The 26,758-nt window shown below is 39.6% G+C and overlaps 2 protein-coding genes across 3 annotated transcripts in view; one reads left to right on the plus strand and one right to left on the minus strand.

The window, feature by feature from the left end:
* tubgcp2 (tubulin gamma complex component 2) overlaps positions 1 to 14,599 on the minus strand; it is a 39,604-nt gene extending 25,005 nt beyond the window's left edge. The window contains exons 1-8 of one of the 2 annotated variants that reach the window (XM_088322965.1): positions 14,173 to 14,599; positions 7,950 to 8,103; positions 7,222 to 7,350; positions 4,169 to 4,357; positions 3,940 to 4,099; positions 2,538 to 2,745; positions 992 to 1,191; positions 728 to 917 (exon numbers count right to left, since the gene is read on the minus strand). In XM_088322965.1, the coding sequence (XP_088179091.1) occupies positions 728 to 917; positions 992 to 1,191; positions 2,538 to 2,745; positions 3,940 to 4,099; positions 4,169 to 4,357; positions 7,222 to 7,350; positions 7,950 to 8,099 (1,226 nt within the window). In that variant the 5' untranslated portion in view covers positions 8,100 to 8,103; positions 14,173 to 14,599. Of the gene's footprint in view, positions 1 to 727; positions 918 to 991; positions 1,192 to 2,537; positions 2,746 to 3,939; positions 4,100 to 4,168; positions 4,358 to 7,221; positions 7,351 to 7,949; positions 8,104 to 11,737; positions 11,950 to 14,172 lie in introns of those variants that run through there. The other variant, XM_088322964.1, reaches the window with a different exon arrangement.
* LOC148346990 (BTB/POZ domain-containing protein KCTD5-like) lies at positions 14,277 to 26,508 on the plus strand. Its single transcript, XM_088322973.1, has 6 exons — positions 14,277 to 14,722; positions 15,936 to 16,044; positions 19,379 to 19,470; positions 19,549 to 19,644; positions 21,751 to 21,876; positions 24,181 to 26,508. The coding sequence occupies exons 1-6, from the start codon at positions 14,294 to 14,296 to the stop codon at positions 24,208 to 24,210; spliced, it is 882 nt and encodes a 293-aa protein (XP_088179099.1). The 5' UTR covers positions 14,277 to 14,293; the 3' UTR covers positions 24,211 to 26,508.
* The last annotated feature ends 250 nt before the right edge of the window (positions 26,509 to 26,758 follow it).

Consider the following 26,758-nt stretch of genomic DNA (forward strand, 5'->3'; position numbering starts at 1 on the left):
CCGCTTTAAACTGCACAATATTTTGATTGGACACATTTGAGAAGTGGATTTTTTTTTCTTGTTTCAGTTGCAGCTTGTCATTAGGGTGGAACAAAGTGGGTCCTGCAGTCAGATTAGTTAGGAACCCATCAATTAGAGTACACATATGGACACTAGGGAGCAGACATGGGGACTTGAGACTTAGTGACTTGGACTCGAGTCGACTCGAGTCGCTGTTTTTATGACTTGTGACTTGACTTGGACTTGGCAATCTAAGACTCGGGACTTGACTTGTGACTTGACTTGCCCAAGAAAAAAATACTTGGGACTTACTTGGGACTTGAAGGTGAAGACTTGAGACTTACTTGAGACTTGCACATGTGTGACTTGGTCCCATGTCTGCTAGGGAGTGATAGAACTCATGCTCCCAATTCTACAACTTGTTTGAGGTTTTTTTTATTTAGAATTATTTATCAGTTCACTGAGGGAAATACTTATTAGAAGTAAGATATCAGGCCTGATCCCCAAAAAATCCTGAGTCCTCACAGAGAAAAAAGTCAAATTTGTATTTTATTCGGGCTCAGACACTCAAATTAAGTAAATCTGTCAGGCTTCGGGTGGGCCGAGCTGGACTTTTTAGGCCTGAACTTATCTCAAACTGATTGAATCGATTTTTTTTAGGGTAGAACGTGCACAATTAACTTATTGTGTTCCTATATAACGCAATCAGAGCTCGCCGAGTCAGCACCTGTACGGGTCCCGGATGATGCCCCTGTAGATCCACTTCTCCAGGATCTCAAAGTAAGGCACACTAGCAGCCTTGGTGAGGTACAGGCAGACTTCCTGCGCCTGGGCATCACCAGTAAAGTTGAAAGTGCGGTCGTGGAGGAGACTGAGCGTGGCCCCGCCCATACACTCGCCCTTGTCCACGGACGAAGCTGAAGACGGAAACAAACCGGAGATGAGAGGCTTTCCGTGTTTCGCCTGGTACAGTGAGTAGCGACAAGGGTACCGATGGAAGCCAGGATGTCCATGGTTCTCATGGTGGGCTGCAGGTAGAACCAGAGCTTCTGCAGGGAGAGCAGGCCCCGCCGGTGCACATGTTCCAGCTGCGTGATCAGGATAAGGTACTCCTTGAGCAGAGTCCGCATGGCCGCCGTCAAGGCGTGGTTCACCTGCCCGTACTCGAATGACGACTTCTCCGCCACGAAACTACGTCCAAAAAGATTGAAAAATACGTACATTTTAAAGGTGGGGTGCATCGTTTTGGGCGTCTTTAAAAAAGTTGAATATCTTCTCCGTCAAGTATGTGTTAACAATGCCAATCTGAGTTCAAATAGCCTTTATATATTTTTTTCATTGTGACGATCTGCTTTTATTTTACTTTTATCATCGGTGTTCCAGACACAGAGTGCAGGGGGATTGGGGGGGGGGGGGGGTGTTGGTGGATGGGGTGTGATTTTTCACGCGCATGCTCGAGGTTTTCTTTTATTCGGGGATAAAAATGATGAAATTAGGTAAAGGACTGTTTCAAATACAGTCCCACATGAAACAGATAGTACTGGTTACCAATAGCACAAGAAGCCTCCTGATCTGACTCAGATACACCATCCTTATCATCTTTTTTTTTTTTTTTTTTGGTGGATATCCTCAATGACGAGAAGCGGCTTGTACTAATACTACTTTGTCCCCAAATTGTGAGTGTCATGTTGTACAATACTAATTGCATCTTTGTGGCTTTCATATACTGGTTGAAAAACAAACTTTGTCCTATGCTATTTTAACATATCAAAGAATCAAAGGCTCTTTGTCTGATAAAGGACTTTGAATTTCGTATATTTGTGTATCTATATTCAAATTATGTATTTAACCCTGATGTTAAGAATTGGCACCATTAACTGTTGTTAGCGGGTCAATTTTGACCCAAGGTCTAACTCAGTCCTGACCACCAAAAAGAAAGGAGTATCACACAATGTGGTTATAAAATCCAAACAAACATAACAGGCATCCATAACCATATATTTGCATTTTAATTTAATTTGAGGGCCCCTGAGTCAAGTCAAGTCAAATTGTATAGTACCTAATCGTAAGACATCTCAAAAGGCTGTACAGACTACTACTACACAGTCCCCTGATCTAAAACCTACATGAAAGCAAGGAACAACTCAAAAATCTCAGCATGAGGACAATTAACAGACCGTACAGAGATCTTTTACATGAAATATAGGAAATAACAGAATGTCTGGATGACAGCTTCCAAAGTCAACATCAGTTATTACATTTTGTTACCCTGAAGAGTCACTGGAGGCGAGATGCGACTTATAGTCCAGTGCTCATATATAAAAAAAAAAATGTATGACAAAAGACTATTTTTTGTGGGGTGGGCCTTTAATCCCTTCTCAACATCCCCGTATTTGCACGCGCATCATGAATGTACTCGAGAGAGGCTGCAACGATGACACAAGCCAGGTGGTAGCAAGTAAAAAAGTTCAAAATTTTGTACAGCTCCTTGAAGTATTTTACATCCGTATTGTGTGTTTGTAGGCGTAGCAACTGACCGGGTGATGGTGGAGTAGTAGGACGCCACGGGAAGGATGCGATGCACCAGTTCCTTAACAGATGTGTCCAGTGTGGGGTCCACAATGAAGGAACGGTTCTGGCGGCCCAGGACTGGCTGAGCAGCCACGGCCCGCCCATCTACGCCCACCAGAACGAAGAGCAGATCTTCCAGGACTAGCTGCTCCTGCGCTGGCAGCGCCAGTGTACCTGCATCCAATATTCACAGCACATTTTGGCAAAAGATAATTGTTTTAAGTGTCAATAGTAGTGATTTTAAGGCTGCAACAAATAACTATTTCAACCTCATTTAATGTTTTCTCTCAAATAGGAAGACCTGCTGCTAGCCAATTAGCCATTTTGACTCAAAACATTTGGTTCTAAACAATATATATATATATATATACACACACACAGACAGTGGGACCTCGCTACTTCGCGGTTCCACGTTCGCGGGTTCAGAGCTTCGTGGGTCTAAAAAATAATAACAATAAAATAATAATAAAAAATAAATAATAAAGCATTTTTCAAGGGGCGTCGCTAATTCGCGGATTTTCACTTTTTGCGGGTGGTTTTGGTCCCCCATTAACCGCGATAACAGGGATTACTGTTGCTTAAACCCGATCTTTCACTCTGAAAAAAAACATGTTTCTAGCTTTTACTATTGCTTTATAGACAACAATTGAACACGGCTAAGTATCTTAAAAATACTAGTTTCCAAGCAAACATTTTGTGGAAGGATGCTTTTCAAGAAGAACTTTCACTTTGGTGCTTTTTTTTATGCATTTTTGATACCTCCAAAATCTAAACAATGCTTTCTATTAACACAAAGGGCACTTAACTAACATTTTATTGCAACAACACTGAATTTGTGCATAAACTTGTTTGAAAACTTTTCAGCCCCCGATGTTTCCAGTAACGTAATCATACGATTTTGGGCAACATGGCGATTGCGTTCCAGCAGACGTGCTCAAAACGTCGTATATCTCTGACCAGACCAAGGGACTTGTCATCTTTTTTAGAAAGAAAAAAGCTTGAAGTGTTAACTGTCTGTACTAATCTTTATCTTTGCTACTCTGAGCACACTACGCCAATACTCGCTATATGGGGCCGCTGTCACACTCTCAATTGCTGGATAAAGAAAGCAACTAGGAAGTGGGGGCCTGTTCGATGTGTAGACAAAGATCTAACAATAACCAATCCTGCCATCGAATGGTGATTTTTCATACTGATATCTTTTACAGAGGCTTGATACTTACTGATGAGCTGCACCAAATCCATTTTAATATATTTTTAAAAGAAAGCAAAAAAAAGCTTATTTTTTTGGGTTTGGCAACTCACAGACGATGCTTCTGAAAACGCAGTTATACATTATGCCATTGAATGAGTTACACAGGCACTCACCCACAGAAAGGGCAGGTTCGGGGGCAGGGGCGGGTCCTGCAATGAAGTCCCCCAGCAGAGCGGGTCGCTCGTACACCCACCCGGGGAAGACAGGATTGAGCTGTGCCGGGTTCTTCTTGTTGTGTTTATCCCTGAGCATTTTCCGCGTCACCTCGGCCGACTGCGGCAGAAATCGGGTGTGTAAACGGTGCGTAGCAAATGAGCGGAGTTACAAGCTTCGCTCACTCACCATTGGTGCATTGGCCGCCGCCGTGGCATTTCCGAGCTTCTTGCGTAACTCGTCCAGCTCTTGCATGGACATCTTGGAGCTGCTTGTAGTCGTGCTCAGGACCTTCGGCGCCGCGCTCATTGAGTTAGTGGATGAAGGCGCACTGGCCTCGGAACGATCCCTGGCGTTCTGCTGCAGACGCTGAAGAGTCTACACAGCAGTGATGGGCGGTCAAGCCAATTTATGGTATTTGGTTTACCTTAACTAGAAGTCGATAGATCATCGGGCGGGACCATTATCAGCACCGATATTTGGGAATTTGATGGATGTGAGTATCTGCATTTTTACTTATTTAACAGCCCGATTAAATATATTTGAAAGTATTTTGGCTCAGATGCAGCAGAGCCTGTATCTACCTTTCTCCCACCTTCTGTCTTTTGACGCTACCCACCCCGCGCCTTCTGATTGGATAAGCAACCTTGGGCAGAGCCAATGGAGCAGGCAGAATAATGAGCGGCAGCTCTGCTAACTCGTCCGGATATGCCTGAGACTCAATCCGCTAATAATACTGAGATTTTTAAAACTTGAAAAAGCGTGTTTGTGATTAAGATAGCGTAAAAAGTGTAGTTAACCTCTTCTGGGAAAAAACGGGCAGGTAGAGACAGATATATTAACCTCCCATGATAACATTAGTTTGTCAATCAAGTCTGTGTGTTTGTGACAGAGAGAGAGCATGAAAAGTACGCAAAAGTGAAAGGCTGGGTGATTAGCTGTTACCATAACATTAGGTAAAGGACTATTTCAAGTACAGTCCCACATGAAACGGATAGTACTGGTTACCAATAGCACAAGAAGCCTCCTGATCTGACTCAGATACAGCATCCTTATCATCTTTGTTTTTTTTTTGTGGACATCCTCAATGACGAGAAGCTTAACATTGTCAATCTGGCTCTAAAACAGGAGGACCCACATTTTTTAGTCCACCAGTTCCGTTAAAATTTCCATTGCTTTTTGGACTTTTTGTTTTAAGTGAAAAGTAAAAAAAATTATCATAAAGCTATTAAAGTTTTTATGTACCTTTATATGAGTTGCTATTAAGCCTAATTTTATTTTCTGCACCTTAAATGCACCTTTAAGTGAAAGATTGGTCATGTTAGTTGTGATGAAATTTTAATTTATTTACTGTAACAGGTTCAAGAGGGCTACAAATTTGGAATTTGAATTTATTACAAATATTGTTTCTTATTAAAATATACCAATTTGTTTGGAATGTTTTAAGCTTTTACTGCAAATGATTATCAGCTTCAAATATCGGTTATCAGCTTTCTCTTAATACTAATAATTGGTATTGGTATCAGCCCTGAAAACCCCATATCAATCCATCCATAATCCTAACAAGTGTTGGGACTAACGTTCATCGAGCAAAAATACCGCATTTTCCGAACTATAAATTGCAGTTTTTTTCATATTTTGGCCAGGGGTGAGACTTATACTCCGGTTAGACTTATATGTGAAATGATTAACACATTATTATATCGTTGACTTTTATTTTTTTTTTATTACCGGTACTGTATATCACTTCACATGTTATTTTCCCCCTAAGCTGCAAGAGGGCGCTCTAGGCCTGTATTGATCATTTCAACCTTGACTGCAACGTAAAAGCAGAAAGAGAAATTTTATATTAACTTAACCGTCTTCCCTACTGATTAACTTACTCAGTGCCATAGATGTATTTTTGCATCATTTATGTTTTTTCCTGGCAATACTCAAATATCATTTATCACTAGAATTGACAAATTTTATTTTAAAGTACAATTTAGTTAAAATGAGAAAAAATATTTAAAATGAGAGAAATCACATCTAAAATAAGCAATATGTATAATTTTGCTCATAAAACTCCACCAAAATAAAAACATTACATGAGAAAAAGATTCAAATGTGTTTTTTATAATACAAATTTTTGTGGTCAAAAAATACACACGGTCCCTTTAAGATATATTTCCACCTATAAGAAAAAAAATAAGAAAAATCTAATAAAATCTGCTAGAAGAGAAAACATTTCTGTTATAAGTATAGAGTTATAAATGTCAGTAGAAATATGGTAAAGTTTAAAAAAATGCATCATTTTTTGAAAACAGAGTAATATTATGAATAGTTATAAAATTAAGTAAAAATATCATAAAACTAAAAAAAAAAAAACATTTGAATGACGTGAAAATACGTCTATGGCAGTGAATGATCAAGAAAGCAGATCATGATATACAAAGTCTTCTGATCGTTAACTGTTCCCCCTTTGCCCACGATGTAACCTAAAACCCTTAATCCGCCAGCAATGCTCAAGAAGGGTGGGCATGTTTATATTTACCTACAAAATACAACTAAATACATTTATGTTGGCGCCGTCTCAAGCACAGAGAACAAAGCCGCTGGATTTCTCCTCATGGAGATATTCTCCCTACCATATATATATACACGCATCCAAGCCATATTTACAACTACAAGATAACATACTAAACTAAAGTGGTAAACTTGCATGCGCATATTTGGTTGTGTCGCCAGTAATGAATCGTAGGCAGTATGTGGGGAGGTGGAGCTGCTTATAAAGGAACAGCTAAATCAATTGGGCAAACGTGAGGACAGAATTCAGAGTAAATGTGTAAAGATTTGGAGTCTTATAATCTGTAAAAACTATTTTTGCAATACACCATGCCTGGAGAAAAAAAATAAAACGTCTTGGATAGTAACCAAAAATGGAGATTCTTGAATGGATTGAAGCCTGATGGATATGGAGTGTCTCGGCTAAGTGTTTGTTGCAAGCTCCCAAGATTGCGAAAGCCAAGAAATATGAAGACATTTTACTGCCCCTACAGGTTGTTTTTTTCTAATTCTTTAATCATGTGGGTATTTTAAATCAGATCAAAGTGGTTGGCTTCTACACAAACATATACATCAATTTGTAACTAGTTCCTTTCAGAGTAAAGTGTTACTTTTGGGTGTCAGTTATGTAGGGGAAAACAGAGTTGTTTTTTTATAGGAGGTAACTCGTAACTGAGACCAATTAATGTTTATCTTACCTGAGAGTCCTCGCACAGGCGGGATAGCAAATAGACCAGTGGGTCCAGGCAACGGACGTTTTTTGACTTCAGCTCCTCATACTTCCTCAAAAAGTCTTCTGGTGTTTTAGAGAATTCAGCCAACTTCACCTTTGGGGTTACAAAAACAAACTTGATGACACACAAGTAGGGCAACTTATGACTATTTTATTAGTGGACAAGTCACCACCTATTGAAATGATTAGTCGAGGAATCGGATAATTATCTTTTATTAAGTTTAAAATTAGGTTGATTTAATGATGTGGCAAATGATAATAAACACGAGAAAAACAGATAAAGTTAAGGATAAGATAAAGTTAAAGATCTTTTGTCAAATATACTGCGGATTCAAACAAAAATTAAATAAATAAATAAACCCTATCCAAAGCCAATCAGGCACAGTGCCCACTGCCCGAGGATGGCTAGGATGGGCTCAAGCACCCCTGAGACCCTACTGAGGATAAGCGGTGCAAATAATTGATGGATGGATGATAGAATATTTTCTTGTGCACTGTTTTTTGAATAGAGGAGAAAAATACAAATGTATCTAACAAATATATGATTCATCCCTGAATCAAAAACAATCTACCAATTAAAATAATCATTCCTTGTAGCCCTAGTCCACTATGTTTAATGATCAATTTTTTTCGACACTGTCAACCAAACCATTGCAGCAAGCGGCGAAATTTGAATGATGCTCAGTCTGATACCTTGGCACTGTGGGCGGAGATGGTGGTGGTAACGTAGGGCGTGCGGTGCTTCTGCAGAAGGTCGATGTAACCTTCTGCTCCGTCACCTCCTCGCACGTCCAGCATGCTCAGCAGCTCATTGACGTGGTGATGTATCCGGAACTCGCTCATTGTGCTTTGGGAAAGAGCAAACATGCAAGAAGTAGTGAGCAATGTCTGTCTAATCAAATTTCTTATTTGAGGTGAGATCAAACCTAAAAAATATAAACCAGTCCCACAGGTATTGAGCCCTCCCCGCCTTGACCAATTATAGTACCAGAGTGCACCGGGTTAAATGCTGCATGCTCAAACTTAAGAGTGAAAATTAATTTTGTCTTTGTACAGGCCGTACCGGATTTTAAATCAAAAGAAAACAACGAATAAGGGCAGGGGTCCTATATTAACGTGAGGCCTATATTTCTGGACAGCAGCGCCAAGGAAACCATACTGTGGAAAATAGCACCAGATGGCAACACTGACATGTTTTTTGTGTAGTTGTCATTGGTGATTGCTACAGTAGTGGACCAACTTGCACTAGCTTGTTATCGTTCCTTGAGGATTAAAGGAATTTCCATCGAACCGAGGCCTATGGTACGTAAAGAGAAGTGTAAGGGGTTTTGATAGATAGCGTACACTGCTATTTAATTTGGATGTATAAATTGAGGACTTGATTGTGGGTAAAAGGATTAAATATTGCAAGTACGTTGTAAATATTGAATAAAATTCAGTCAAACTTCCTGTAATATATGAATAATAATAGCAAAAACTATCGAAGGGTGTCATAAATTTTTCCAGACTTCACCGCAGTAATTTTTTTTTATCTAGAGCGCATGCAATGTGGAAAAGAGCATCTTACTTTTTTCCTCATTGCCACCACATGAAAATAAAAGTAGAAGCTGTAACTTATTTAATGTAGTAGCATTTATAAGGTTTCTAATGTTGCGAAAAAGTAGCGGCTTGTAGTTTGGAATTTATAGTTACTTGATTTGAAGGCCCAGGCCCGAAACAAACGTTAAATTATTTACGCTACTTCCAGCGTTTATGTGAATTATATTTCGAGCGCACTTCCGGTTTAGTGTGGTTTTACGTTAGGTAAACTATTTCAACCCCAGTTTAAGATTATGACAGGCGTATAATTCACAATGGTCGTCTGGTTACAGTGATCAGTTACCTACTACGTACAATAAACATGCATTACAATACACCAAATAAATATTACATGCACCAAATAAGGCCTAATTGTGTACAACTAGTCGTGATTGTGTTTATTAAAGCATGTAGCTATATTGAGTCGCCTCCGATTTTGATGACGTTTGCATTAATTTCTTCTATCTATCTATCTATCTACCTACCTACCTTGGTCATATCCCTCAAGAGGGGTGACCTACAGCAAGACAAACACATACAATAACAATGAAAAGAAAAGGGAAAAAAATAGCAGAAAAACACAGACACAAAAATGTTTGGACCATGGCCAACCCAATTGCCCAAACACCCAAACAAGTTAGGCGCCTCGGCACCTAAGTTGGTCATGCTTTCGTCCCTCCAGATGAAACGGGACACCAGAAAGCGGCCATGTCACTCGGGTCAGGGTGACACAACACACTCTTTTGTTCAACAGCAGGGCTTGACAGCTTTCACTGGTTTTACCCCTGCCCATCCTTAAGAATGCGTCCACAATCCCACTATCCTTTGACAACACCTCTCCACTCCTTCCTATCACCAACAAGAGCTCTAGCTTCCATTATATTCAGACCTCTTTCCTGCAGTGCACTCATAACACCATTCATCCACTTCAATTGCGGCCTCCTTCCATTGACTTTTGCTCTGTAGATCCTCTTCAACATTCGCTCCTAATCCATCCTCTCCATGTGTCCAAACCAACAAAGTACTCTCTTATCAACACGCTTGCTCAGTTCCACGACTACTCCAGTTCTGTCTCTCACAATTTCATACTCAAAAAAATAAACTACGATTGCTTTCTTGATTTAATCACGCCAGCCAATATTCTTCAATAAACACATTGTACGGACTACGATCACGACAAACGTTCTGTTGGAAACATAGTTCATACAAAAGGGTAGTTACATTTTGCAAGTGAGTCGAATTTAGACAACACTTGAAACGGCCCAAGCTACCTTTAAAAGGTAATACAGAGACCCCTCGCTACTTCTAGTCAAGTCATGTTTATTTGTATAGCCCTTAATCACAAAGAGTCTCAAATGGCTGCACAGAGCACAGATTATTACAAACCACAGACTATTATTAAACCATCCCTTGACCTGAAACCTACATGGGGGAAAGGAAAAACTCAAAAACCTCAACATGAGGAGAATGAAAAAACCTTGAGAAGGGGCCGCACATGAGGTAATCAATCCCCCTTCCAGGATGACCAGGCTGCGATGGATGTTGCAATAACAAATACTGTCAACATAAAATATAGGTTATTCAAATGTTCTATAATAGAAGTGTGATTTAATCTTAGATTTAAACATTTGCACTGAGGTTGCAGATCGTAACTCAGGGGGGAAGAGCATTCCACAGCACCAGGGTCCGAATGGAGAACGCTCTTGAACCTGTGGATCTGTTCTTGGCTCTTGGGATCACTAGTAGACCAGCATTTTCAGAACGAAGGCTCCTGCGCTTCAATTATTGCTGGTTCACTGCTTAGCGGACTTTTAAATAAATTTATTTTGTCTTTGTTGTCATTAATATTGTCATATTGTGCGTTGTGCTCAGTTTGTTTTGTTGTTACAGTCGTATACAATCAGTAAATAAGGACGTAATCTCTAGGTTAAATTGAAACCTTGAAGGGGCTAGTCTTGGTTTAAAACACACGTGTATTCCGAATCTTATGAATAACCAGTTTCATTTTGATGATATCTGAGTAAAATGTGTTTATGTCTTTGCAACATCGATTGCAGCCTTGTCATCCTGGAAGAGGGATTACCTTATGTGCAGCCCCTTCTCAAAGGGTTTTTATTTTCTTCATCCAGAGGTTGAGTATTTCCTTGCACTCAAGTAGGTTTTAGATCAGGGAATAGTGAAATAAAAGTCTGTGGTATGTGCAGCCATTCAAGGCTTCTTGTGATTAAGGGCTTTACAAATAAACCAGACTTGACTATTATAAAGGCACGACGCTACTTCGCAGACTTTTACTTTTCGCGGGTGGTTCTAGTCCGCGTGAACCGCAAAAACCGAGGGATCTCCGTATGCAGAAAGGCATCAAACTCAAAACACATAACGTAATACTTTGCCTTTAGATAGATAGATACTTTATTCATCCCTGAAGGGAAATTCACATTTCCAGCAGCATCCCTGAGCTGAGAACAATACAATAATAAAGCAAAAAGAATACATTATACAGATACCCAGTGTGACGTGCAAATGCCCACTGTAGCGTGTTATATAGAATAACTAAATAGTGTTACACAGAATACATATTGCAGTAAGATTCGGTAATATGCAATGTAGGTGGTGTGGTTTACTGTGGGCTTTTACTCTGCCGGGTAGAGTTAAAGAGCCTCATGGCATGAGGAAGAAAAGATCTCTTCAGTCTGTCTGTAGTACAAGACATGTTGAGATCAAAACAAAGCAGCTTCAAGATAGGGCGCATAGGAATGTTACCTGTTAATTGTTCAAGTAAATCAGAACACTGTTTTAATCTCAATCGTGCAAAAAAGGACATGCAGTCAGCTTGAACTATTTTGCAAATCCCGCGTCGAACGATGCTAACATGCTACCCGCCTTTGCGCCACATCCAATCTTACCACAGAGAACGTCCGTCGTTGTAAGATAAAAACTTTCTGGTGGGGAAGATTCAAGGAGCGACCTGTCACATTTGACAGCAGCGTGGAGAAGACGCCTCACAATTTAAAGAATTAATTCTCGCCATAAATGTAAATTGGCTAAATTCACTCCATTAGGCCCCGCCTTATTTTCTTCTTCTACGCATATTCACGTGTAGCACTGCGCGCCACCAACCACATCGCCTCCAAACACGATGCAGACAATGGAGCGAGTGTTAATCATGTCAAAAAGCCTCAAAGGGCTGCACAAAGCACAACAAAAACTAGTAAAATATAGCATCAGTTATATAAGATATGTTTGTGGGAACGGGAGTAGCCATCCATCCATTCATTCATTGTCTTCCACTTATCTGGGGTAATAATATACATACACTCTATCTTTCAAATTGGATCCAATAGTGTTCGCACTTTATTTCCACTACTGACTTTATTTTCAAAGTATTGTAAAATTTTGGCGATATTTATGTATTGCAACATCCATTGCAGCCTGGTCATCCGAGAAGGGGGATTAGCTCATGTACAGCCAGGGGTCAGCAATAAATGATTGGCGAAAAATTAATGCCATTAATTGCGAAAAATTAATGGAATGGTTGCTTAAATTCATAAATCCATTTATTGCAAAATTTAAATAATTAGCAATTATTGCGAGTTTGCGACCCATTAATTGCGAAAATATTCGGGTTTTTTGTTAGTCGATTGCGTCAACAAACGTGCAAATTTTCTCGCCGCGCGAGCATTTCGTATGCGGTCAAGGGCACATACACGCACAATCGGGACAGTGCATGCATACGCGTAAGCTACCGTGTTTCCCCCATTATAAGGCCCAGCTTTTTATGAGAAATGAAATTCAACCTTCCTGCAAATAAGAGGCTCATATTACCTATGAAAACCGTAGATATCAACGTTATTTAACAACGGCAATGCTTTTCTAAGAAATTTTTAGCGAAAATTTATTACTTTTGCACATATTTTTATTTCAAAACCTCAATTTTTGACGATGATTTTGAAGTAAGGCCGGCCTTATATTCGGGGAAACACGGTAGCTGTACGTACATAGTGTGGTTGCAAAGCAGCTTTTTATTGGTCGGGACAAAATCGGGCTTGTTGATTAGCTCACGTTTTGCCTCAAGCACGTACGTCGTGGATGCACATACGCACATGTTGTACACATTTTTGTTCATAAATGAATGTGTAATAAATAGCAAAACCTCTTATTACTAAGGTGTCTTACTGCGCATGATAATGTTGGCGTGAATGTTCTATCATTCACTGTTCATCTAACCTCAGTTAGTGTTCCGACAATTCGCATATTAACTTAGGAGGAATCGACAAATTATAATTATAAAACAAGCCCCAACATGACGGTAGCTGATGTGATCACCAATAACTCAGAAGATATTTTTTGTACTAAAAGTAAAGATTAAAGGGACCAGTTTGTTCGACCATATTGACACGGCTAGTATACCATTAAATTACCAATTAATGGCTAGAAATCCAATAAATACCCATTAATTGGCCTTGCCGCAAAAAAATTAATTTTAATTTTTTCGCACTTAAATATTAATTTTTTTTTCCAAAAATCAATTAATGATGACCCCTGTGTACAGCCCCTTTCTTCTTAATTTTCCTCATGCTGAGGTTTTGAGTTTTCCTTGGCCTCGTGTAAGTTTTAGATCAGGGGATGAAAGTGATAATCAGAGTTGGGTAGGGTTACTTTAACTGGATTACTTTCAATTACTTTTGGATTACTCCAATACCAAATATGCTAATAAAAGACAAAAGAAACTAAATATGAATACAATTACTAAATTTTGTGCAGGATTGGGGAGTAATGGAACACATGGAACGGCAAAAATGATGTTGGCAAGCTGTTTGGATTTATTTTCATTTTATTTCTGTCGCATTTTATGTTAGTTTTACCGGAGATCAAAGAGATCAAAGCCAGGAGAGAAAGCTTACCACGTGTTGTGAGTCCTAATTTGATTCATATTTAGTTTATTTTATCTTTTATTAGCATATTTAGTATTGGAGTAATCCAAAAGTAATTGAAGGTAATCACGTTAAAGTAAACCTACCCAACCCTTGTGATAATAATCTCTAGTTCGTAATAATCTGTGATCTGTGCATCCCTTTGAGACTTCTTGTGATTAAGTGCTATACAAATAAACAAGACTTGACTCGACTTGGAGGGTATTATAGTTGTCTTGTTGACATTCTTATACAGTATTTTATTACATTGCAGATTTTCTTTTTGTTTGACTCTTTTAACCTTTGTTCTGAATGTGTTGTATGGTAGTATTTTATTTTCTATACTGTTAAAGTTTGCATTGTAGTTATTTAATAATAAACAAATAATTTATATTGCATCAAATCTTTATACTGTGTTTAACACTTACTCTCAGCCAGCGCAACTCTGCTACCCGCAGGTGAAGATATATACTGCAACTTACTCCTTTTTTTCGACAACAACGTCAACCTTTTAACCCGGAAGTGTTCGCTCTGTGCGAGCTACGTCAAATGTGGAGACAAAACGTGCTGCTGACGTCACTCCCCCTCGCGCGCATTGCAGTAGGCGTCATAAGGGGACACGACGTGTTCCGGTTCGGCGGCGGAAGGGAAGCAGGTTCCGTTTTCCGAGCGGTTTCGTGTTGTGACGTCATGGCCGAGCTGCAGGTGCTCGAAGCAGCGGAGATAGTGGACCAGCAACAGCCGCAGTACCGCGACGCCGTCCGCGGTTCTGGTCGTTTACCGCCGCTTGGGCCGGCTACCGCCTCTTGCCGCCCTTTGCCGTCCAAGGCTGGCTTGACATCCGAACCCGGCCCGCGCTGGGTGCGCCTCAACGTGGGCGGGACTTACTTCGTCACTACGAAACAGACTTTGTGCAGGGAGCCCAAATCGTTCCTATTTCGGTTGTGCCAGGACCACCCGGACCTGGATTCCGACAAGGTAAGCTTAAAAGAGACCCCTTTATAGACCTCTTCCCAGTCTACGACATTACTGGATCAGCTCAAGATGCATGCGCATTGTTTACTCAAAACAGCGTGAGTAGCAGTACGAGTTTCAATGGAGCGACATAAGATTTGTATGTTGTATGTTTACAAAAACAACATGCCCATTTGTTGTGTGAACTGGTGCCCAATTCGCAAATTTAGAGGGACAGCATGTAATATTTAGTGCCTCCTAGAGTTAAAAGAATGGATATGAAGAATTTATTTACAAAATATTCCTTAAATAAAGCGCAGCAACATTTACTGTAAATTCTGTGCTCACGTGGTATTTTAAAGTCCGTGTACTTGGGTGGCCACTGCCGTTGAAAGCATGAGACGAAGGTAAATAGAGAGAAAGACAGAAAGATGGAAAGAGACAGCGAGAGAGAGATATTTGACAGAGAGGGAGGGAGGGAGAAACAGACACAGAGAGAGCAGTAGACAAAGAGAGAAAGACAGACAGTCCTAGAAACAGAATGACTGAGAAATAGACAGAGACACGGAGAAAGGAAGACAGAGACTGACACAGAAAGAGAGGGAGATAAAGAGCAAGAGGGAGAGATCGATAGAAGTTAAGAGGGAGGAACAGAGTCTGTCACAGAGAAAAAGAGGGACTGAGAGAAAGAAAAACACACAAGGCAGAGAGACAGAGAGAAATAGAAACCAACAGAGAGAGAGAGAGATACAGTATCGAAAGAAAGACTGACATACAAAAAGAGAGATGGAGATATAGCCAGAGAGAAAGAAAGACCGAGAAAGAAAGACCGCTGGACTCAAAAAGAGACATAAATAGTCAAGTCATGTTTATTTGTACAGCCCTTAATCACAAGGAGTCTCAAAGGGCTACAAAGACCATTGCAAACTACAGACTATTATTACACCATCCCCTGATCTAAAACCTAGACAGAGGGACAGAGAAACTGAGAGAAAAAAAGACACACATGGGGAGAGAGTGACTTGTGACTGATTTTATTCTTATTTACTTGTTACGGGTTCGTTTATTTTAATGTTCAGTCTAATTTATTTTTAGACTTAGTATGAGACTTCTGGTATAGAACAACTTTTCAAAATGAGTCGTATTATATTGAACCAAATCATATTGAATTGAGTTAAACCATAATTGCGTTTTTTTCACATCATTATCAAATTGTGTGTTATGTATTTTGGTGCAGGACAGCACAGGGGCCTATCTGATTGACAGGGACCCGACCTACTTTGGGCCAGTCCTCAACTACCTCCGTCATGGAAAGTTGATCATGGACAAGAGCCTCGCAGAGGAAGGTAAGATGCAGATGCAATGTGAACCATTGACCAGGGAGGGGGGGGATATCGCATGAAAGAGGAATAAAAAAATCCAGGCTCACTTAATAACCGCAGTTTAATCTAGTCTGCTCGGTGGAATTTGCCTTAATCGGTTGCATTTTAGCCAGGCCAGGATGCTGGCCAGGCCGTTGCTTTGTGAAGCTGTTTGGACATATTTGGAATAAATGTGCATTCACTGAATATTTAAATAAACCCTCAGGATCGATCTTGGAATCCCGGATTGGCAAATGGAAAAGTTGCCCATGGTCTTTTACTGCAGCTGAACAGCACAGCTCCTGATGGAGTTTTATGAAGATGTGAAATAAATAGAAAAAAAAGGTTAGATGAGCACTTATAAAGTAAAACGAGAAAGCCTGGCCCAAAAATTGCGAACCGGCTCAAAGAAACTGCATGCTCCATGAAGTTTTCCACAATATATTCAAGAGTTCATTGCTATGATTTTTGACTTTCAGATTCAGATTTACTTTATTGTCATTCGTGTACACGTGTATACAGAACGAAATGTCGATACATCTGACCCGCACAGGTTCTTTGAACGTCAGCCGGGATAGATAAGATTAACCATGTCTTCGTCAGAATTTTAGCGCAGCAGTTCGTCATCTCGCGGTCCGATGCCACTTCCAGTTGTTAAATGGTCCAGTTTATTGTCCAGAGAGCGAACGTTGGAGAGCAAAATGGATGTTAGAGGGGTTAGCCTTTAGCCTAGCTGTTAGCCCGGCCCGCTTCCTCGTCACGCCGCTGTCTTGCCACTCTGCTTCGCTGCTTTGTAGGCCGCTGGGTCTTGTTGACATAGCAGTCCGTGGCTAATAAACACTCCCGAGTGGTCGTAGCACCGAGCGCTTGATGTCCTCGTTCGGCGGTCACGCCGCTGTCTTGCCACTCTGCTTCGCTGCTTTGTAGGCCGCTGGGTCTTGTTGACATAGCAGTCCGTGGCTAATAAACACCGAGCGCTTGATGTCTGGATGATCGCATATCCAGCAAAAAAAACTGCGATCGTATCTTAATCTGCAGTTCGAGCCGACTTTGTGCGCCATCAAAACTGAGTCGAAGACTGGATCTTATGGCCGACGTGTAAAAAAACCGTTGCAAGCCGATGCAGCCGCAGCCGAACAGGGCGCCGCCATGATGATGTGGATTTCATGCGGGAGATCTGGGTTTATTTTCTTTTTAATCGTATTTTTCTCTTTTAAGTCTTTATCGCATATTTATTCTGGAGTACGGCGTCTAATCTCATTGTACACAACGTTCACTGTGTTTTTATCAAGGACAAAGACAATTTAAATTTCATTGATCCTTTATTAAGAACAAACTTTTCTTTTACTAGTGGGCACGTGAATGAGAGTTGGACCTATTTATAAAATAAAATGCTCTTATCAAAGAATGCATTGATACAATCTTTGCAAGTTTTTGCCTCACTTTTTAGAATCTCAAAAACAGCAATAAGATACCGTATTTTCCGCACTATAAGGCGCACCTAAAAGTCTTGTTTTTTTTCAAAAGCTGACCATGCGCCTTATAACACAGTGCGCCTTATATATGGCTCAATATTAAATTCGCAAGGTCTCGCAACTACGAGAAACAGCCGCCGACTCCATTTTTCGCGCTGTGCATACTGGGAAATATTAAACGATTGGTAGTTGCCGGGGCTCGTGTTGTATTTGTTTACTAAGTGGCAAAATGGCTACCCCATTAAACTGCTTAATTCATATTCAACAAATACAGTATTTGTCTGAATCCAGGGTTATGACTGGTGAAGATGTAAAGCACAATTTACCTTAAACAAACGCAGAATTATTCAGAATGTCACGTTTGAGAGAGAGAGAGAGCGAGAGAGAGAGAGAGAGCGAGATTCTCTTTCATACGTGCATTTGTATAAGAAAATGGCTCCTGTTAAGAGACACGCGTACAACGCCGAGTTTAAACTCAAAGCGATCAGTCACGCAGCACAACACGGCAATAGAGCGGCAGCGAGAGAGTTAAACTTAAATGAATCGATGGTACGGAAGTGGAGAAAGGATGAAGATAAGCTCCGCCAAGTAAGGAAAACTCAACAAAGTTTCCGTGGCAATAAAGCAAGATGGCCAGAGTTAGAGGAGACACTTGAACAGTGGGTTGTTCAACAAAGAGCGGCAAGCAGAAGTGTCAGTACGATAACTATACGTATGAAGGCAACAGCGCTGGCACAAAAACACCGGACGTGTTGGATGACCCATTCACTGAGATATGGTCAATTCGAACACAGCAGAAGAAGAATTCGAGGGATTCGTCGATGAGGAGCTTATAGAGTGATCTTTGTTTTTCTTTTGTGTGTTTACGTTTTACATTTTACAGTTATTATGTTATTGCTTTGCACTCGTTGTTTTTGCACATTACGAGTGTCACTTTATTGCGATTGCACTAACGTTTCATTTAAAATAACAGTATCAGACGTTTTTTTCTTTGCGTGTTGACTAAATGGACAAAAAATAAAATGATATGTCGATGTTGTTCAAAGATGTGTCACGAAAATGCTTTACCTCAGAGAAAATAATAAAACGGCTGTTTATTTATTTTGGGAGTGAATGGAGTTGTGGAAAGCTTGTTTGTTAATAAAGTTTGACCTTTTTGAATATTTTGTTGACATTCCCTTGAGCGTGGCAACATCTAGAGGTTGCATAAAGTAACTACATTCTCTACTGTAGTCAAGTCGTCACATTTATTTACCGTAAATAGCCCTTAATCCCAAAAATGTCTCGAAGGACTGCACAGGATTACAATTACAAAATTGCACAATTACCTGATCTTAAACCAGCATGCACTTATAGCGCCTTATAATGGGGTGCGTCTTATGTATGGCATAAGTTTTAAAATATATCATTCATTGAAGGTGCGCCTTATAACATGGTGCGCCATATAGTGCGGAAAATACGGTACATATTCATCAAAACTTTGATGGCAATATTACAAACACTCTTTGTTGGCATAGCAATAAAACACAAGGCCTGACAGCAAAAATGCTATTCTTTCAGAAAAGGCTCTCTTTTTATCCACTTTTCCATAAAGGGTAGATAATTGTTGTCCCACTGTGTATGACTGCCTGGCCTCTTGGTTGCTTTTCTCATTAGTTTTCTCCTTGTTTGGGCTGAACATTTAGAGGAACGGCCAAGTCTTTATAGGTTTGACGTGGTTTTATGCTCTCTCCATTTTGATAATATACAGTTAACATTTGCTAGGCACTGTAAAATTGATTTGGCCAATACTCCCCTGGCTTACGTCAAGACTCTTTGTACACACTTCGTATGCGTGTGTTTAGGTGTCCTAGAAGAGGCAGAGTTCTACAACATTGCCTCCCTGGTACGTCTTGTGAAGGAGCGCATACGGGACAACGAGAACCGCACGTCGCAGGTAGCTATTGCCACACCTGTAGGAGCCGATTTGTCCACAGAGTTATGGTAACTGAGCTCTTTTTCGGGCCTTCCTTAGGGCCCCATCAAACATGTCTACCGGGTCCTTCAATGTCAGGAGGAGGAGCTTACTCAGATGGTCTCCACCATGTCAGATGGATGGAAATTTGAACAGGTGAGCTCATTCCGTGAGTGGATAAGGACAACGGAGATGGGTGGAAAAAGGGCAAAAATGTTAAAGATTTTTTTTTACCAAATAAGGCTAAAAAAAAACAAAAACAAAAAAAACAATTATTTATTTTGATAAATCATATCATGACTTTTTTCAAATATAATAATTCAACCCTCCCCTCAACTGCGTTGGTTTATTATAATTATGAACACAGCACAGAGATTTTTGTATATGTCAATGTTTTATTTTTTATTGAAATAACTGAAATGCTAACTTAAAACAGTACAAACACTAAAATGCTTCTACTAAATAACTGATTCAGAACAAAAGTCAAGAAAGTCAAACCCCCAAAAAATACAAATATAACTGTAAATAAAATACCTTTCATTGGACGATATTTTGAAAATAAAGTCAGAAAGTGAATATGATGTAAACAATATACCGTAATGTAAAGAAACACTTTTACCCTATAAAACATGAAATACTAATAAACAATTCATTAGAACAAAAGTAAAGAGTCAAGCAAATAAAGTAGCAATGTAACAAAAATACAGTAGATCGACAAGACAACTAAATTAACCTCTATCGCACACTGTTTTGAAAATAATTCAAAAAGTAAAGATGGTGTAAAGAAAACAATTAATACTCTTAAAAAAAGTATATACTAAACAACTAATTTTGAACAAATGTCAAGCGAGTCAGACAGAAAAAAGACTGCAATGTAGCAAAAGTTCATATACTGTATGTCAACAAGACAACCCAAATACCATCAATTGCACACTCTATCTATCTACCTTGGTCATACAGACCTTAAGAGGGGTAACTGACAGCAAGACAAACACGTACAAAAACAAAGAAAATAAAAATGAGAAAAAGTATAAAAAAAACACACAAAAAAATGTTTGGACCATGGCCAACCCAAATGCCTTAACACCCAAACAAGTTAAGCACCTCGGCAACCAAGTTGGTCATGCTTTCGTCCCTCCAGATGAAACGGGATACGAGAAAGCGGCCATGTCACTCGGGTCAGGGTGACACAACCACACTCTTCTGTTCAACAGCAGGGCCCGACAGCTTTCACTGGTTTACTCCTGCCGCATCATACAGGTGTCCTGCTCATCCCTTAGAATGCGTCTAAACATCCCACTATCCTTTGACAACACCTCTCCACTTATTCCTATCACCAACAAGAGCTCTAGCTTCCACTATATTTTGACCTCTTTCCTGCAGTGCACTCATAACACCATCCATCCACGTCAGTCGCGGCCTTCCTCTTGGTCTCCTTCCATTTACTTCTGCTTCCATAAAATTACATGATAAAGTGCCTATAGTGTAAACCATGGAATATAAAACTTTAACGTTAAAGGAAAAATAAAATACTTCTACTAAACAACCGATTCACAACAAAAGTCAAGTGACTAATGCCAAATAAATATTATATGTAACAATAATACAAATATGGTATAGCACTGTCAACAAGACAACTAAATTACCATCCATTGCAAAATATTTTCAAAATAAAGTCAAAAAGTTTAATTAGTGTGAACAATACAAAAAAAACAGCACGGCGGATGAGTGGTTAGCACGTCCGCGGCACAGTTTGGAGGTCATGGGATCGAACTTTCCTGTGTGGAGTTTGCATGTTCTCCCTCTGCTTGCGTGGGTTTACTCCGGGCACTCCGGTTTCCTCCCACATTCCAAAAACACGCATATTAGGTTAATTGGTTGGTCCAAATTGTCCCTAGGTGTGAATGAGCGGGTGAGTTGTCAGTCTCTGTGTGCCCTGCGACTGGCTGGCAACCAGTTCAGGGTGTCCCCAGCCCACTGCCCCAAGATAGGTGGGATGGGCTCCAGTACCCCCACGACCCTACTGAGGATAAGCGGTGCAGATAATGGATGGATGGTTTGGTTGCCACAAAATGAGAAGGAACATTGATGAGGACAGCTGACAAAGTATTTGTGAAGTAAGACAAAAAGGGAGCTAAAAAAAACTGGTAGGAAGAAGCTAAAAAAACAGCAGGTATGGAAGTGTGTAAAATGAATTGGGTTATGAATAGGTCTGACCTTTCTCCTTTTTGAATGTGTGGACTTCGTGTTTGCGTCTTTCAGCTGATCAGCATCGGGTCATCGTACAATTATGGCAACGAGGACCAGGCGGAGTTCCTTTGTGTGGTATCGCGAGAACTCAACAACGCGGCTAACGGTGTCGTCATTGAGACCAGCCAGAAGGCCAAGGTGGGTATGAATGGGAAGATCCGAATAGGGCGGACCCTGCAAGAGGGTTTATAGTGGTAGAGGTAAGATCTAACTTGGCCAGGGGTTCGGCAACCTAAAATGTCAAAAGAGCTATATTGGACGGGAAAAAATGAAAAACGGGTTTGTCTGGAGCCACAAAAAATGTAAAGCTTTATATAAGCTTTATAATGAATTAATGCAACACGTGCTATGTGTAGCTATATTGGCTATATTAGCCTACTATCAAAATGATGCCAGGCATCCTGTGAAGAATGATGCCCCACGCGGCTACTCTGTTGTAGGACACCTCAAGTTTAACGTCATTACAATATCAATGAATTACAGTTTGTTTCATTTCTTTGATACATTTAAAGAAATGCAATAAAGCGGTCCAATTTTTAAAGTCATTTTCACTTTGAGGATTTGAAAAACCAACAAAATAGAACCTGCATAACGTGCCCCTTATATACACAAACTAATTTGAATTTACACTCTGCAACATGTAAAAGCCCTTTGGCCACCAAGTCTTAAGGGGTCTGACAGTGTTAAAAAAATAAACAAAGGCATATGTTCCGGTGCGAAAATGTTACAAAACAAACAAAAAAGCAATTGCTTTAAATGTTTCAGGCCATTCAGGCATTAATGCTGCTCTGTTCCGACCTGTACTGAATATCCTCTCAGAGGGGGAGCTGCCCTCGGGGAAACACAGGTAGCGCCTCGCTAGCTAGCTCACTCGTGGACCTTTTTTTTTTTTTTTTTAATGGGGCCTGATGCTTGTTAAACGTCCGTTAGCACTTGTTTGTGGCCGATTTGTAATCCATTCAGTGTTTTCTAATGGGTAATATTATTTTAAATTGTGGAATAAGTTTGTCGTGTTGCCCGTCTTTGTTGGCACCATGTTGTCAGCAAAGTTTTGAGTGCACGTTGCCGCTTTTTTTTTTTTTTATCAGACTCTGTCTTTTTTTCTTCTTTTTACATTTTTTCTGATCCTTTTTCCTTTTTTTTGTTAATTTTTTTTCTTAAATATTATATTTTCTTGCTTTTTCCACTATTTTTTATTTTTCTCTTGCCTGTTTATTTATTCTTTTTTTCTCTCATTTTTTTTTCATTTTGTTTCTTTTTTCCTCTCTCACTTATCTTTTGTTGCTTTGTTATTTTTCTGTCCTTTTTTCCTTTTATGTTTTATTCTTTTGTTCTCCTAGCATTCTTTTGTCTTTGTTTTTTGTATTTCTTTTTTCCCTCCTTTTTCCTTCTTCTCTTTTTCCTCTTATCTTTTATTTTTTCCCCGGCTTTTTACTTCGTTTTCACACTTCATCATTTTTCTTCTCTTTTCTCTTATTATTTTCTCCTTTTGATTGCCCTTATTCATTTATTCAGACTGCTCTCACCACTACATCCAGTTTTATTTGTGTGGACAGTGCGTGTCTGTGGGTGGGCACTGATCACCCCTGCCTTCCGGGTAACGCCCCCACTTTTAATCATCATCAACATTCAATCACACCACAGAAGGATAATTAAAAAGAAAATTCAGGGAGAGGGTAACCCGGCGCGGCCTGAAACTGAACTAAATGATTTGACATTTTAGTCCCGGGCCAGGTTTCAGGCTCCAGGCCAAGGAATCTAATGTATGGTCAGCAAGAGCCAAAGCATAAAGCATTCCCAAAAAAAGTGTTTTGCTTGGGGTGTTTTTTTTTTGTGGGATTTTTTTTTTGTTGGCATCCACACATCGTTTCAGGATACATTTTTATTAGCCTATATTAATTTTTAACAAGTCAGCGGGCAGGGTTGGGTAGGGTTACTTGAACTTAATTACTTTCCATTACTTTTGGATTACTCCAATACCAAATATGCTAATAAAAGACAAAAGAAACTAAATATAAATAAAATTATGACTCACAACACGTGGTAAGCTTTCTCTCCTGGCTTTGATCTCTTTGATCTCCGGCAAAACGAACATAAAATGCGACAGAAACAAAATGAAAATAAATCCAAACAGCTTGCCAACATCATTTTTGCCGTTTCATGTATTCCGTTACTCCCCAAGCCTGCACAAAATTTAGTAATTTTATTCATATTTAGTTTCTTTTGTCTTTTATTAGCATATTTGGTATTGGAGTAATCCAAAAGTCATTGAAAGTAATCAAGTTAAAGTAACCCTACCCAACCCTCTCAGCAAGAGAGAAACCCAAACCCGTACCCAATGATTTATATTTTCGGCCTGGACCAGGCCGAAATTTGGTTTTAGACCTAGTCTTCCCTCTTAATGGGGGTGGCGTAACTCGCGTGTCGCATTTCCTTTTCCAGATCCTGCAAGAACGAGGCTCGCGCATGTGAGAAGAACATTGGGACATTGCCACCACCAAGCCCACAGTCTCGTCCCCTGGCTATCCAATGGGATCAGATGGAACATGTAGTTCTCATCTTGTTTGAAAGAAAGCGATTTATCGACAGAATTGCTACACCAACCCCTTTTCGGTGCTTCTGAGGTTATGATGGGCTGTGGTGGATCTTTTCAACTAGTTTCCCCAGAGAGTGACACATGGTGGCATGCCAGCCCCACCTCCAGATTTCTTGATACAATTTTGGCATATCTTCACACATCGGACTTTGGCCATACTTTTTGTCATGCTCATAAAATGACAGGAAGTGAAGAACATGAACAAAATCTTGTCACGGCTTTTTAAAACTCTCCCTCTGTACTTTGAAATGAAAACTGTGATTTTGTTGGGATGTTTCAAGAAAGCATGCTAGCAGGTATACCATTTAAGCATAGGAGGGTTAGCATGCTGTGGTGCTAATAAGCATCAAGTGTTGCGAATGGGACAGGAAAACCAAAAGTTTGCATGTATGTGTCACACGCGGTTGTCATGCTAACACAGAAACCAACATCATGCTATCTGGATGCTAAGCATGTTAGCACATGTCAAATCTGTTAGTATTATGTCCACTGATGATAAAAGGACAGAGCGTCAAAGACGAAAAACATACGTAACATGACATAGGGTGTATAAATTCATGTAATATGTTGTTCCTTCTCAGATTCTTGGGTTTATATCGGTGAAGACACATATCATTTTTACAAGCTCCGTGTGAATTTTCTAATTCGGTTATTTCAAATTTACGTGTTCCTGGATGATTAAAGCCAGGATTCGTACGGGTGCATGCAATCCTTGAAAATGCATCACTTCAATGTTGTGTTTTCAAGGATTGAAAAGTGCTTGAATTTTGAGTGAAGTGCTTGTAAATGCTTGAAATTGTTGCTATGTTTTCAAGTCTTCCCTTGCAATAAATTGCATGGCATTGTCCTATGAAGCGTCATCGTCCTCTGTGGGCCGCGCCCAAGAGGAAATGTGCATGCGTCATCTAAACAGGGCACTATGATATTTCTACTAGTGCAAGTATGGACATTTATTTATTAAGGGCCATGCAAAAAATTAAGGTAGTGTTTCCCTGTCGGATATTGTAATGGGAAGAGCTTACTGCAACTGAAAATGAATGCTACATTTTACTGTCATTTAACCCAACACCTATATGGGAAGAGATTTTTCTCAAAAATGTTTAAACTTGTATTGTTCAGATCCAGAAATGTATTCGCAATGTATTGATAAATGCAAAAGCAAGATTAAAAACGGCATATGTAAATCGCAGATGAATTTGTGGATTTGCAGAATATATAATGCACAGAAGATTTCTTTAACAGTACTAGAGAAATTGAAAAATTGTGTTTTAATGCTTTTAAAGGGACAGTTTGTCTTATTTATTGCCTCCTAGTGATACAAAAATGCTTAAAGAAAAATCCTTGATTTAAAGACTACACAAAAATAAATGAACTATTATACCAATGTTAATTTTATTTAAAAAAAATTATTGGTTGAGAAACATGTATTTCTTTTACATAGTTTTCTACATATAAGTCGTCGTCATGATTGCCATATTGCTGCTACACTGTGCACTGTGGCCACTGGTAGTGGTCAAATATTACACACTGGAGCTTTAAAAATTGTTGAATTTGGCAATGGAAAAAAGTTGTACAAACCCGATAAAAAGCATTTGAAGCAGTTGAGCGCACTAATGCGTCTGAATGCTAGCGATATGTGCAGCTTTATGGCAAGTGTGTGACTAAAAACTTTTTTGTAGTAAAAATTATTACTTTTTGAAAGACTGGCATCTTTTAAGACATTCCTATCAAGCAACTTTTGAAATTTTAAACATCACATCTTTACCGTTATTACCAAATAATCTGAGCGGGAATATTGAGTGCAAGTACATTTTGTATATGTCAAGTGCTGCATACTGTATGTTTTGAACTTGATTCCCAGTTGTTGGCGTGTAAAGAGTAAATATGTGGTTTATGTCAGTGGAGATGACCAGGCATGGCGATAATTCGGTTGGCTGTGTGTCCATGTTCAGTCTGCTTTTTTTTGCACACGTGTTGATGTAAGTTAGCTGGTGTTGCACGCTCGTGCTCATCATGCTAGCAGGCAATTAGCCACTGGAAGCTGACGCTGTTCATAGAGCATGCACACTCATTCAAGTTGTGTCTTTTACTTCTTGCAAATTTTGTCTATAAGTGTATTTTGTTGTTGTGTGACTCTCTTAAAAATGTCTTGCCATAAACTTTTATCTTTGTAATATCTGACTATTTTTTTTAAGGGGGAGATGGGTAGTTGAGGGAGTAATGATCAACCCATTAGGACCAGCATGGAAATGTTTAACTTTCACCTTCTGGTGGTAATTTTATGTCACATGTTAAAAGTAAATTAATACACTCACACACACACATGTATATATATATATATATATATATATATATATTTATTAGTCCTATGCAAAAGTTTGGCAACCCATGATCAGTTTCAAGATTGTCCTTCATAAATCACTG

This window comes from Urocampus carinirostris, chromosome 19 (genome assembly GCF_059441175.1).
Source record: "Urocampus carinirostris isolate Australia breed hairy pipefish chromosome 19, RoL_Ucar_1.0, whole genome shotgun sequence".
Lineage (NCBI taxonomy): Eukaryota > Metazoa > Chordata > Actinopteri > Syngnathiformes > Syngnathidae > Urocampus > Urocampus carinirostris.